Here is a 14,131-nt window from a genome sequence, read left to right as displayed (position 1 = left end):
TTGTATTAATTTTTCTCTTTTTTTTTGTTGTTGTTAAGTTGAATTGCAAAAAGTAAGAAAAGAAAAATTCAGAATGGCATTTAGTCATGTTAGTTTTTTTTGTGTGCCGAAAAAAAAAACTTGTTGATTTTACTATAATTGTAAGATTTTAGAAAGAAAATCTAAAATTAAAAAAAAAAAACATTAAATGTTTTAAAATGAAAAAATCTAGTTACTTTGATTAGGATAGATGAATTAAATGCAATATATATATAAATATATATATAATATAGAAAATAAAATAAAATAGAACTTGTAGATAGATCGTTACTAACCCTTTAAATAAAAAAAAAACAGTTGTACCTTTAGTTAGTTAATCTCTGTAGAATTGCAGATATTGAAGTAAATGTTGTATGTTTATGTTTTCTTTAATGTCTTTTCTTTTGGAAAATTTTGATAATTTTTTGGCTTTTTGGAAAGCTGAGAAAATTCCCTAGAAGACAGCAAAAGACCAATTGAGGCTTTTCTTTGAGAAAATGACAGGAAAATTCATTGAAAATTGAAGGAAAGTGAGAGAGATTTCTGCAATTTTTCTTTCTTTTGTTCAGAAATTCACCGAAAATCCAATTTCAAACCGAATTTGATGGTTTTTGGCTTTTTGGAAAGCTGAGAAAATTCCCCAGAAGACAGCAGAAGGACAAATGAGGTTTTCCACTGGGAAAATTGATTAAAAATTGAAGGAAAGTGAGAGAGATTTCTGCAAAGGTTCTTTCTTTTGTTCAGAAATTCACCAAAAATCCAATTTCAAACCGAATTTGATGATTTTTAGCTTTTTGGAAAGCTGAGAAAATTCCCCAGAAGACAGCAGAAGGACAAATGAGATTTTCCACTGGGAAAATTGATTAAAAATTGAAGGAAAGTGAGAGAGATTTCTGCAAAGGTTCTTTCTTTTGTTCAGAAATTCACCAAAAATCCAATTTCAAACCGAATTTGATGATTTTTGGTTTTCTGAAAAGCTGAGAAAATTCCCCAGAAGACAGCAGAAAGACAAATGAGATTTTCAACTGGGAAAATGACAGGAAAATTGATTGAAAATTGAAGGAAAGTGAGATTTTTGCAAGGATTCTTCATTATGTTCAAAAATTCACCAAAAATCCAATTTCAAACCGAATTTGATGATTTTTGTCAATAAATTTTAAGAGATTTTCTTTACCTTTCCAAAACCATAAAAATCATCAAAATCGGACAAAAAGTGCATTTTTGGTATATTTTTTTCTAAAATCTTCCAATAAATCGCTTTAAAAAAATTAATTTCTTTTAATTTTTCTGTAATTTTCCTCACCATTTTCTTCAGGGAAAATTGCATTTTTTCGTGGAAAATTAGTGTTTTTCCGCGTAAAATTTTAACTGAGCTTCAATGACGGATTTTTGGTGGATTTTCCTAAGCAAAATGCTCCAATAAACCGCTTTAAATCAATTTCTTTCAATTTTTCTATCATTTTCTTAAGCATTTTCTTCAGGGAAAATTGCATTTTTTTCGTGGAAAATGAGTGTTTTTCCATGGAAAATTTTAACTGAGCTTCAATGACAAATCTACGGTGCTGATTTGTTTAAAAATGAATAACCTTTTACCTTTCTGTTGGGAGTTGATCGAATTATTCATTGCCCTTTAGCACCTCTAGCGGTAATCCAACGAACCTTACATGTTCCAGAAAGTTGTAGAATTTTCCAATAGACCTTTTTAGTTCCCATTTATCAATAAAAAAAGAAAACCATAGTGATTTTTTTGAGCCATTAGTAAGACTTGGTTTATTAGAGAAAAAAAAAGTCAAAAAAGATGTCAGACGCATAGCTTAAACTTTAAGTCCTTAATTGCTTAAGTAAAGTCATCTGCTTTAAGTTTTTTTTTTGTTTATTTTTTTTCTTCTTTTCTATATTTTCTCTATATTCTTCTCCTTTTTTGTTGTTGTTGTCATTTTGCAGAGACAATTTTCAATGGATTTTCTTTTTTTTATTCTTTTATGAATTTCCGTTTTTTTTTCCATAATCAGGGCATTATTAATGTCTAAATTGGGATTGGCCTTAAGCAAAAATATACAATCCTCCTGCCATTTTATTCCTTCTTTTATTTATTTACTTTTTTGCTTTGTTTTTTGTTTTTTTATAATAACCTTCGCATGATGTGACTAATCCTTCAAAGAGGATCAATCTTTCTATAAATCTCTCTTAATTCTTCTTTTCTTCATTCTCTATTTGCTCAAATAGAAATTAAGTGTTTTGTTTTTTTGTTTTTTAAATAAAATAAAAAGAACAATGAAGAAAAAGTAAAGAAAAAAAACAGAAAAAGGAATGCTTAATTGCGATATGTACACTTAAAGAGTTTGTTTTTCTTCTTTTTTTCTCATCTTTTCCTTCTATTTTCTTCTTTTACCTTGTTTTTTAATTACTTATTTTAGTTCTTTTTTTGTTTTTCATCAACATCCAAAATGCCCCTTTCAGTCCCACTCACAGAAAAAATTTAAATAATTTATTAAACTTCAAAATTAAAAAAAAAATAATAAAACAAATTGAAAAAAACACTGCATTGTCAGTTCAGGGCAAAGAAAATTTGTCTTTTATATTTTCTATTTTTTCTTTTTTAAATTAATTAAAATGGAAGCAGTTTATTTGCAAATCAGTTTTTTTCTTATTCTTCTTTTTTTTCAAAATTTAGGAACAAAAAAGAAATTAAAGAATAAAAAATTGTCATGACGTTCTTCAAAGTGCCAGAGAAAAACCTTGTAAAATGATTTTTCCGACACTTTTCCTCCAACGAACAATTTTCTTTTTGTTCTTTTTTTCTTTGTCAATTCGTCAAAAATATCTAATTTGTCATTTTAATTGCTTATTTTTCTGTATTTCTTTTTTTAAAGGTGAGATTTTTCTCCCAAAAAAAAAAAATCTTACCTAAAATCCTAGCAAAATGATATAAACAAATAAAAAATGCATTGTAAAAAAATATTACTGAAAGGGAGGATTTTTTTCTGTAAAAAAACAATTTTTTTTTACAAAAAAAAAGAAATAGTGAAACTTACTTTAAAATTTAAATTAAATCTCCTATTTTAAAATATTTAAAAAAAAATTATTTTGTAAAAAAAAATCACAATTGAGATTAACAGATGCTCAAGAATGTCGTGAGGGTTTTCTTTCTTCCATCATCTTTTATTTCTTCTTCTAAAAAAAATCCTTACAGTCCTAAAATTCAGGAGAAAGACACAAAAAAAATAATAATATTAATAAATTAACACTTGGAAGAGAGAAATGTACTTCGAATCGCACTTCAAATGTTTTATTTTTTGTTTTTTTGTTTTATTCAAAATTGCTTCTCACTCACTGGTTTTCTTTTTGTTCTGTCTTAATTTTCTTCTTCATTTTTTTTTAATCTTTGTTTTTGTACTTGATTGAGTCTCTATCTCATCACTAGATTATCGTATCGAGTTGCCGTGCTTGATGGAGTATCTTTTTCTGATGTCCCACCAAAGTTATGCCCATGTCTGACAATTGTTGAGCTGTCAGTCGTGAGATCTGAAATAAAATTAAATAAATCTCAAATAGCTATTCTTGGCGGATTCATTGCATTAGGGTAAATTGTCCTAATTCAAAACCATTTCCAGAATCCTCAATACATTCAGCGCCCACAGAGCTGGGGTAAGTGTAAATAGCCGAGACAGCGACCACTGAACGATAACCATTTTTTTTACACTTTGTGCCTCGGCTATGTCCATTTTTTTTGGTAATTATTGAGGAATTACCATTTTTCGTTCCGAAAGCTCCTGGCGCTCCGAACATTTTTATACGCGACAACTGTAATGAATGACCGTTTATTTTTAAATCCTTAAACCGCCAAATTGAAGATCTAAGTACATCGAAAATTGTTCATTAATAGAAAATTCTTCCAGGAATGATAAAATTATGCTGAGTTTGCTATAAATTAAATCTTGGTTATAATATCAAAATTGTTTACAATTTTCGTGATTCTAAAATTAACACTCTGATTGGTTGTTATTATTTGATAACAAATAGTAAACTTAATCATTAACTCAATATTTTATTTATTAATTTAATTATTTACATATTTATTCCTTATTATCCTTAAATTGATATTTGCATTTTGTCAGGTAATAATTAAAGCGCTCGGAGCAAAAAAAACTCTAAGTCGTATGCACTTCTCCGTTTTATGACTGAGCTGTGCGTGTTTTTAAGCGAGATTTTAATCATTTTCAAATTCAGCTGTGCGTGTTTTAAGCGCGATTTTAATCATTTTCAAATTCAGCTGTGCGTGTTTTAAGCGCGATTTTAATCATTTTCAAATTCAGCTGTGCGTGTTTTAAGCGCGATTTTAATCATTTTCAAATTCAGCTGTGCGTGTTTTAAGCGCGATTTTAATCATTTTCAAATTCAGCTGTGCGTGTTTTAAGCGCGATTTTAATCATTTTCAAATTCAGCTGTGCGTGTTTTAAGCGCGATTTTAATCATTTTCAAATTCAGCTGTGCGTGTTTTAAGCGCGATTTTAATCATTTTCAAATTCAGCTGTGCGTGTTTTAAGCGCGATTTTAATCATTTTCAAATTCAGCTGTGCGTGTTTTAAGCGCGATTTTAATCATTTTCAAATTCAGCTGTGCGTGTTTTAAGCGCGATTTTAATCATTTTCAAATTCAGCTGTGCGTGTTTTAAGCGCGTACTTAACCGTTTTATGCAGGGGGGTGACATTATCTCTGAAAAATGTGACCGATTTTAGTTGAATTTTCTCCCTGTTTTCGTACACATTTCACGAGATATCTCCAAAACTACGTACGTTGCCAATTTAGGGTTTTCGGTTGCATCTTCGCTCTTAAATTGGCTTTTGATTTTGTATTAGTATTTTTTGCTAATTCATTCTATAATGACAGAAATCAGCTAATAAACTCAAAAGTTTTTTCGGCTCGATAGAAACATATAGGAAACATAGGAAATGTCATGTCCCTGCACTTCCCTATTAAAATAGCGTTTTTTTTGCTCTGAGCTCTTCAATTAAAAAAAATTTTTTTTCTGTTAATAAGCTTTAAAATATATTTAAAAATTTTAAATGGTAATATCAAAAATCTACGGAAATCGAAAAACTCCGTGGTCAAATTTTGTTTAAAACTGTTCTTAAACTTAGGAAGGGTGCATTTAATGTTTTGAATGTTAGTGTTTAGTAATTTAGTACAGTAGAGTCTCTCAAATCTGAATCTCTCAAATTCGAACGCTGTTTGGATTCAAAATGTCAATTGTGAGGTTATGTTAGAAAGTTCGTATTCTTGGTGAATGAAAATCATATTTATGTGCTTCTTCCTGAATGTTTACATACATTATGGTCGTGTAAAATGAAAAGGAAGTATGTTACCACTAAGACCTCCGAGAAAGTACTGGAATTTGATTGAAAGTACAATTTAATCTCACACAAATTTCGTTAGTTTTGAAAAAAAAAATCGTTCGAATTTGGGAGGTGAGAAATGTCAAAAAATACCCCCCGAGCGTTCGAATTTAGAAGACTCTACTGTACTGTATTTATCATGGAAATAGTGACGTTTCCATTTGGAGTAGGGAAAAATCTCCATTTAGAGAAGGTTTTGAATTAGCTTTTTTTTTTCAACTAACCTGATGAGCTGCTATGAGATTGGCCTCCTTGAAGTGCTGCGAATACCTGGACATCTTAATGCTCTCCAACCATAAATCTGTACTGATGAATGTACCACCAGATGGTGCTGTACCCGGAATACTACGTGCCTCCACTTCGGGGGCATCGGGTGAATGCCTAGCTGCCAGAAGGGCAAGTGGCTGACGTGCTAGGCTATCCAATGTGGCAACAATACTGGCAAATGTTGGCCTATGTGTTCGTTGCTTCTGCCAGCAATCCAGCATCAATTGATACAGTGCTTCGGGGCAATCCATTGGAGCTGGTAGCCTATATCCCTTTTCAATCGACTTGATGACATCCTTTCAAAATGCAACAAAAAAATTTGATTCAAGGTTCCTTGATCATTATCGTTCATTTGTGATTTGTACCATACCTGATTGCTCCAATTCCAATATGGACGTTCACCATAGCTCATAACCTCCCACAGTACAACACCATAGGACCATACATCACTCGTTGATGTGAATTTACGAAAGGCAATAGCTTCTGGTGCTGTCCAACGTACCGGAATCTTACCGCCTCGTGTCGTATAGGCATCACTTGCATTTTCAATTTCGCGTGATAACCCAAAATCAGCTATTTTGCAGATTAACTGAGCATTTACCAGTACATTACGGGCAGCTAAATCCCGATGGACGTAATTCATATCAGCTAAATATGCCATACCCGATGCAATACCACGTAGCATACCAATTAGCTGAAGTGTTTGGAATTTACCATCATTTGCCTATTTATTAAAAAAGAAAATACATAAATGAATAAAAATATATAAAAAAAAGAATATTTATCCAATACACTCACCCTTAGGAATGTGTCCAAACTACCATTTTCCATATATTCCGTTATAATCATAACTGGATTTGATCGTGTTACAACACCCTGAAGATAAATCACATTTGGATGATCAAATTGACCCATAATTGATGCTTCAGTGAGAAAATCACATCGTGATTTTTCTGTACTTCCGGGTTTCAATGTCTTAATGGCTACATCGATGTCTTGGACAAAATTTGGTGGTACTTTTAGTCTTCCACGGCATACATCACCAAATTCACCACCACCAATTATTGCCTCAATTGTTATATAACTGGCATCAATTTCCCGGGCAAATTCCCTTATTGCCTGATTTGGATCTTCATAGGTATGGGGATCGACATAGCTTCGATTTGCACCAAATAGTGGTGTTGTCACTGCACCAAAAACAACAATAACAAACAACAAAAAAAAACCATAGTCAACACTTAAAATTATTAAATACCTCTTTTCTTATTCATCAAAGTTTAATTCAAAAGAAGATTTAAAAAAAAAAGAAATTTGCGAAATATGGCAAAAGAAAGAAACATACAAACCGACCTCTTGGAATACTGGAAAGATCCTTAAATGGATTCCTAGCATTCCCAGGTATTAATAACTTGAACGAATTATCAATTGGATTAATGAGATACAATTTGTTTGTTTCTTTCTTTAAAAAAAAACACTGACAAAAAGCTGAAAAAGAAACTAAAAAAAACATAGCATAGACATTTACCATTATTCTGGACAGTCTTGACAATTGGTGTGGTGTCCATGGTGTTGACTAAACAAACAAAAACAAAACAAAAAAACAAAACAACAGTGCAACAGAAATAATGTAATGTTTAAAAAATAAAATATAAATTGTGAAAAAAAGCACAGAAGCATGCAAAATTAGTTTTCTTAGGAAACAAAAAATAAAATTGACATTTAGCAATCAACTGTCACTTACTATAAGTAACTACCAGTCCTTTTTTTTTGGGTTTTGATTATTATCATTTGCAACAGGGAAATGTTTTATTTATTTATTTATTTTTTTTTTTGTAAATTGTTATTAAAAAATAAAAATAAAAATTGGAAAAAGGGTTTACTTTACTTTACTTTTTTTTTGAAATAGTAATAAAATTCCAATTAAAAATTCTTACCTTCGTTGCTGGCATAGTCTAGTTGCAGGGGTAGGTGATTGTTGGTCTTCTTGTCGAGATCATCGTGACTTTTGGAACGTAGGAAGAGAACTGTGGCTACAATTACTGCGTAGGGAAAGAGAAGGGGTGTTTTTTGTTAATTTCTTTCAAAAATAATTGGAAAATGCTGTGGCAGGGTAGGAAAACACTTACATAGAACGAGAATGAAAACAACAGCAACACCAACTCCAGCGATGATTCGAACCTGGACGGAATCATCGTAAACGGGTGAGACACTTTGATGAGTTTGGGCGTAGACGATATTGGAGAAAGTACCCCAACCGTTGACGGTTTTGCAACGGACCTGTGGATTTTGAAATATATTTAAAGAAAAAAAAAACAAGAATAAATAAATAAATTTGGCGGTATTTTTGCATTTAAAAATTAGAGGAAACTGGGGCAAAATGCAGAATTAGTCAGAGGTAGATTTTCGATAATTTGAATGTTCTAGTTTGCCCTAGAAAACAACCATTGAGACACATTAACCCTATTAACCCTCTAACATATCGTTTTCATGATAATATAGCAAATTTCGCAACGACAAACTATGCAACACAAATGTGCGAAAACATTTAATCGAGCTTAATGAGGTCAATCCAAAATTTTGTTTATTTGTAAGTTCCAAGACAGTTGACAATTCAAAAATTAACGAAAATATTCCACGTCGAACTAAGTCTGAAAATTTCCGGCATCAGCGAAACAATTTTTCCTCATAACACTCCATTTTCTGCCGTAAGCAATAATTTGGAAAGTCAGCCAAAACATACAAACAAAACCGATCTTGACCTTTAACAATTAATTCCGGATAAGATCTTACAAGTTGAACTTGATGACAACGATATTTTGACATTTCTCTGCAAAAAAACTTCATACAATCAATCCTTTCTTTTACTTTAATCCAACTTGATGAAATAATCCGATTTTCCAGCAAATTCATTCCTTTTTACTTTGACCGCCAGATATTGTAAAGTAAACCCTGAATATTGAGTTATACCATTCATTGATCTATTTAGGAACCTGTCCCCCGCTTCTTGAATATCATACGCCTATGCCTAATTTAAGGAGGGAGGGATATACTAAAAATCCCCTAAATCAAAAACTACAAAATTTAATTTTTGTTCGAATAATTAATAAAATTTCAATGAATTGTTAATTAAAATTAAAATAAAAAATATTTATATAATATAAAAAATTGAACAAAAAAAAGTAAATTAGTAAAATGAATAGAATTATTGTTATCTATTTGATATAGAAAACTTATAATCAAAAATCACAAAAAAAAAAAGTTATGTAAAATTGTATCATACTTTAATTAAACATAAAACTTTTAAAAGTTAAATCATCTATCAAAATTCTATTTTAAATCCATTTCTAGTGTAAAAGTACTTTTCACACTTCTTCCAAGGAGGAAAGAGTGTAGTGAAACACATATTTTATATTATAAAATAAGAATAATTGGGGCGATCGTAGAAATAAAAGTATAGGATCGCCCCTTCAAAAGGTGGTTGTTCTGGCTTGGAGTTCGCCAAGAGCGCATGTAAATTAAAAAGTAATAAAGTGGATTTGTTACAATGTTACTGTAGTGATTAATTATGGAAATAAAAATATAAATTAGATTTTAAGTGGATATATCGAAGTTAAATCGGTCTCGGCATCCGAGTTTTGCAATCATCAGACTTACATGGCTTTACTATATGTGTGCAATTTTTCAAGCAATTAATCGTTCACAATTAAAACATGAATTCATGATTGAGAGAAACCAAAGACTAATTTTTAAGAAAGCTTACAATGATAAGTATTCAAGAAGAAATTCAGTTTCCTACTGAAATTTGTGATACTTGTGAGAATCCTGTGATAAATGTTTTTTATTCAGTGTCATGTAATTTAAGCAATATCATATTCAAATTTTTTTTTTTCAATTTTAGGCAGTGATGAAATTGTAAGTATGAAGCGAAAAATACAGAAGTACTGAAATTAAAACGTCTTTTTAAGAAAAACGAAAAAGCAACGTCCTCCTCTCTTTCTCATCATCATCTCTTTCATATCATCGCCGCGTCGAACGGGTGAGTAGCGATCGGTAAAAGTCGTTGGGCTTCGAGATACCAATCGGCGACTTGTATGTTTGAGTAAAATTGTTTAAATTTCGTCTATGATAATATGAAGGAGTCATTGATTGAGCACATTAACCCTATTAATTCAGAGTAAACACCTCCCGAAAAAACAGAGTTTACTTTACTGACTAATTTTGCCCCAAAGTTCCCCTATTTTTTTATACACATACCTGGAAGCCATATTCGGTATTTTCTGCCAAATTATCGAGATGTGCACGTGGTTCTTTTGTATTGAGTGTGGTCTTATTGACTGAATCAACTTCGGATTTTGGAAACCAACGAACTTCATAGAATTCAATTGGTATTTGTCCACTTGATGTACTACTACTATCACTCGATGTTGGTCTATCCCATGTCAATTCAACATCATTGCTACTTATTGATGTTACACGAACATTAAAAATGGCACTGAGTGTTGCTGATTCCGTTGTAAATGTTATCTCAGCAAAATCTGTCACTTGTTGACTTTCATCGGCCAAAAGGGCCGATATTGGTACTTTACGCGGATCCATTGTTGTACCATTGTCTGTATCACCAATAAGTGACTGTGCCTGGCCATTTAGGGAGTGTATTTGAATGGTATAGGTGGTTACTGGTTCAAGGTTATTCAATGTCAATTTTGTGTCATTGAATGTTTCCGTTGGTGGACTAAAGACGACATTTGCATTGCATATTGGACATTTAACACGAAACATAACATCACTCCTAAATGCAGCACTAGCACCATCTGGTGGCCTCTGTGGTGCATTCCAGGCAAATATGGCGCTAGTCTGATCGAGAAAGAGCAATGTTAGATTTGTCGGTGGTCCAGGTGGTCGATAGCATGGCATATGTTTGGCATCGCGCAAATGACGATAGTAACCAGGTTGACATGGACAGTAGGCACTACCGTGGGCGGTAGTACGGGAATTTGGTGGACATTGGGTACATTTGGCCACTTCGGCCGATCGAAATGTACCAACGGGACAGACATTGCAGATTTGTCGATCGTAATCGGGCTCAAAGCCAACACGACAACGACAGCCACCGGTCAAAATGGTCCATTTACCATCACCTTTGCACAGGTACGTTGGTACTTCGGTGGCTTCGGCATTGGGTACACATGTACCCATTTGCTGTTCAATTATCGTCACTTCGCGGCCCGTTGGGGTCTCATTGAAATGGGCAAAGTTGACTGTTACAGCTGGACATGTGATATAGTACACTTTAACGGCTAAAATACTTATGCAGGCGCCCTGATCGCGAAATGCAAAGTAGACACCTATCAAAGAGAAAATTTTAAATTAGAAAAAAAAATCTAATGACTCCGTCACACCTTTTAGATCAGGAAAATTTCATGAAGTCGAAATTCGAATTCCTTTCTTTCTCACATGTTTTCCATAAGACTATCTCATTCTTTCGCACAGCAAATTCGATTGAGCTAAATTGAATTTGGAATGATGTTTAAAAGAAGAAGAAGAGTACAATAGAATGAGATAGACATATTCAAAGCATGTGAGAAAGAAAGGGATGCAAATTTCGACTTCATGAAATTTTCCTGATCTAAAAGGTGTGCCGGAGTCATAAAAATAGAAATTTTCGGTGGATCGCGAAGGTTATTTAAGCCACGCCCATTTTCATGTTTACACTGAGAATATTTCACTTAATAATTTTAATTGGTAACTCATAATACCGGCAAATGGCCACAGAGACATCATCTAATTATTGAGAAGACTAAGAGGAACTACGTCCTTTCCCAAAGAGGAGATATTAGTCAAAAAATCGTGTATACCACTTCCATGAAATTCTTTACATTCTTTACATGAAATTCTACTGGGTTTTGTGTATGAATCAATTTATGTTTGTTTTTATGAATGTAAATTACTTGTTGTATTTGTATTATATCCTCAATTGGGTTTAGTTGTAAATCCTACAAATAATACAAGGTTCTTCTTATTTCTTGTGGTAGGTATTTATATCTGTTTTGTCTAATTGTACCAGTTAAAGCTGATATTTTTTTTAGTGAGTCTATTTATCGTGAGTTTCGTCACTGTTTTATAAACAGACCATGGAGGGTAGTGGCGAAAAAGTACTGACTTTATCCTATGTTCTTTCCCCGTTGAATCCCAATGAAATTAACGCCAAAGAAATTATACCTGAAATGTTCTTCCCAAAGGACCAATATTGTAAATTTTAATAATATGGTATTAACTAACCCTTCTTGGTAACAGCAATACTCTTAACTTCTGTATTGATGTCAACATCGGCATTCTGATTGAATCTACCCTCACCAGCTGCAATTCTAGCAATAAGTTTGTAACTTTCGGGTTGCCAAGGTGGTGGTTCCCTTGTTGCTGCATCAAATTCATAAAATAGAAGACTAAATGTCTCTTTGCAACTCAATGTATTGCCAGGGAATAGACTACAGTCCCTAATTGTAAATTGTATTTCGATGTAGAGTCGATTGGCTGGACCACGATCAATGAATGGACTCCAGAGCCAATTGTTGACATTGTGATAGGCAACATCGCATACAACATAACTTCGCCAATTGATACCCTTGCCAAAATTTGTAAATGATTCCTCAACCCAGCCGGGTGTTTGGGATTGGGGTCCATAGGGATAGCGTGTCCATTCGAGGGTGGCCTCCTTTGTGGTGTCCAGGAGAACAACCTGATCACCCAAAACTATTGACAATTGTGTGATGATGGTTATTAGCAAGATGGACGCTAGGGACAGCATCTCATTGCTTAATCTCACTCGTGCACACACACAACACAATTTCCGGCCACCCAATTTACAGCATTTCATTCCCCCCAATCCACGTAGAATGTCCCTTTTGGGTGTCCTGGACACGGGCAATTTTTTCACACAAATTCACCAAAAAACAACACAATTGCAAACATTTTTGCAGACATCCAACTGCTTACACTTCTTCTACTTCTTCTTCTTTTTATTTTAACTCGTTTTTTGTTGTTGTTGCTCTCCTCTTCTTCTTCTTTTCAGTCACTTTTGACACATTGGCATCTCTTTCTTCTTCTTACTTATGCTGTCACGTGACCATATATCTAACGCACCAGATGCAACCCCGGTAAACAAAGCCTAACCAATAATGTTCAATTCAGAAGACAAATCCATGGAATTGGTATTACCTTTCGATCCATAGGAATTATCCGGTGAAATGTCTAAGGACATTCCCAGGAATACTTTGAGTTGCTGGAAAAATTGTAGAGCGGAAAATTTCCTTTAAGAATACATATTAACATTGTATCGAAGTTTTTAATACATAATTGTGATAAAAAATGAAACATAAGCACACCATGAAGAAAATTCTCTTTTTCTTTGTCAGACAGAAAATAAATTCACACTGCACAAAATAGAAAAACCGTTGATCATTCAAAAAACCTAAATGTCATTTTGTCCCCCAGTCAGCCGGATATCGAAGAGTCTACTGTACGTCGAATTCGTCAATAAAGTACAGTAGAGTAGACTCTCTCAAATTCGGGTATTTGGAACCAAAATGTCACCCGAATTAGACAGAAATTTGGGAGACAAAATTTTTGAAATGCAACGATTTTTTATTCATGTGCATACATAGCCCGTCAAATGATTTCGTCAAATATCTTTAAGATTTCTGCACAAAATATCTACATTTCTACTGAAAATCTGCCGAGAAATCTGTAGATATTCCTACGAATTTTATTTGGACTTGGGACAAAATTCGTCAGAAATATTTGCAGATTTTCTGACGAATCCTGAGGGGCAATTCACGAAATTAACCAGCCAAAATTTTGACTGGTTACTGCATGTTTTCTGTGAAGCGAATTTCGCCAACCCTGTAAAAGGTGCGTCTCCTCGCTAAAAATGGAGGGCGTACAAGGTTTTGGGTCTTGTACCTGCTGGAATTTCTGGGTGTACCCAGACAATTTCACCCGCCAGCTCGAGACCGGCGGGTACGATTTTTTTACCAAAATCTTACGAAAAAGTTATTTATTTGCATTATTTCATTTAAGTAAAGAAACCCAGACACAACAACAATAATAAAATATTGTATTTTAAAATTTTATAAACGTTAAATACTTCATGCGTTCTGAAAAATAGATTTTGGGAAAGTTCAGTGATTAAAGGAATTACTGTTTAGGGATTTTATAGGTCTCAGATTGTTTATCGTTAAATTTTACATTTAATTTTAATATTGTTAAATTTTACATCTGACATTATCATCATCATAACATCATCAAGCTAAGACTTCTACAATGATATTAAAAAAAATTGTGATATCAAATTAACCTTCTCAAGACCACCACGTGTCAATAAATACACGCATCAAATATATTATATTTGCAACGTTTGAAGTACCATTTACCACGTTAAAGTACAAAATGAA

At 32.9% G+C, this 14,131-nt stretch overlaps 1 protein-coding gene across 4 annotated transcripts; it reads right to left on the bottom strand.

Moving 5' to 3' along the window:
• Nucleotides 1–1,752: 1,752 nt before the first annotated feature.
• On the bottom strand, nucleotides 1,753–12,776 carry LOC129808730 (ephrin type-B receptor 1-B). Of its 4 annotated transcripts, none has more exons than XM_055858522.1 (9): nucleotides 11,961–12,776; nucleotides 9,936–11,026; nucleotides 7,808–7,958; nucleotides 7,616–7,720; nucleotides 7,423–7,440; nucleotides 6,480–6,868; nucleotides 6,052–6,405; nucleotides 5,639–5,977; nucleotides 1,753–3,543 (listed from the first exon to the last, which is right to left on the bottom strand). In XM_055858522.1, the coding sequence occupies exons 1-9, from the start codon at nucleotides 12,553–12,555 to the stop codon at nucleotides 3,439–3,441; spliced, it is 3,147 nt and encodes a 1,048-aa protein (XP_055714497.1). In that variant the 5' UTR covers nucleotides 12,556–12,776; the 3' UTR covers nucleotides 1,753–3,438. The 4 variants fall into 4 exon arrangements, with proteins under 4 accessions (XP_055714497.1, XP_055714496.1, XP_055714498.1 ...); XM_055858521.1 differs by lacking the exon at nucleotides 7,423–7,440 and adding an exon at nucleotides 7,207–7,254; XM_055858523.1 differs by lacking the exon at nucleotides 7,423–7,440.
• Nucleotides 12,777–14,131: the final 1,355 nt, after the last annotated feature.

The sequence above is a fragment of the Phlebotomus papatasi genome, chromosome 5 (assembly GCF_024763615.1).
Source record: "Phlebotomus papatasi isolate M1 chromosome 5, Ppap_2.1, whole genome shotgun sequence".
Taxonomy (NCBI): Eukaryota; Metazoa; Arthropoda; class Insecta; order Diptera; family Psychodidae; genus Phlebotomus; species Phlebotomus papatasi.
This window is presented reverse-complemented; position numbering and strand designations above follow the sequence as displayed.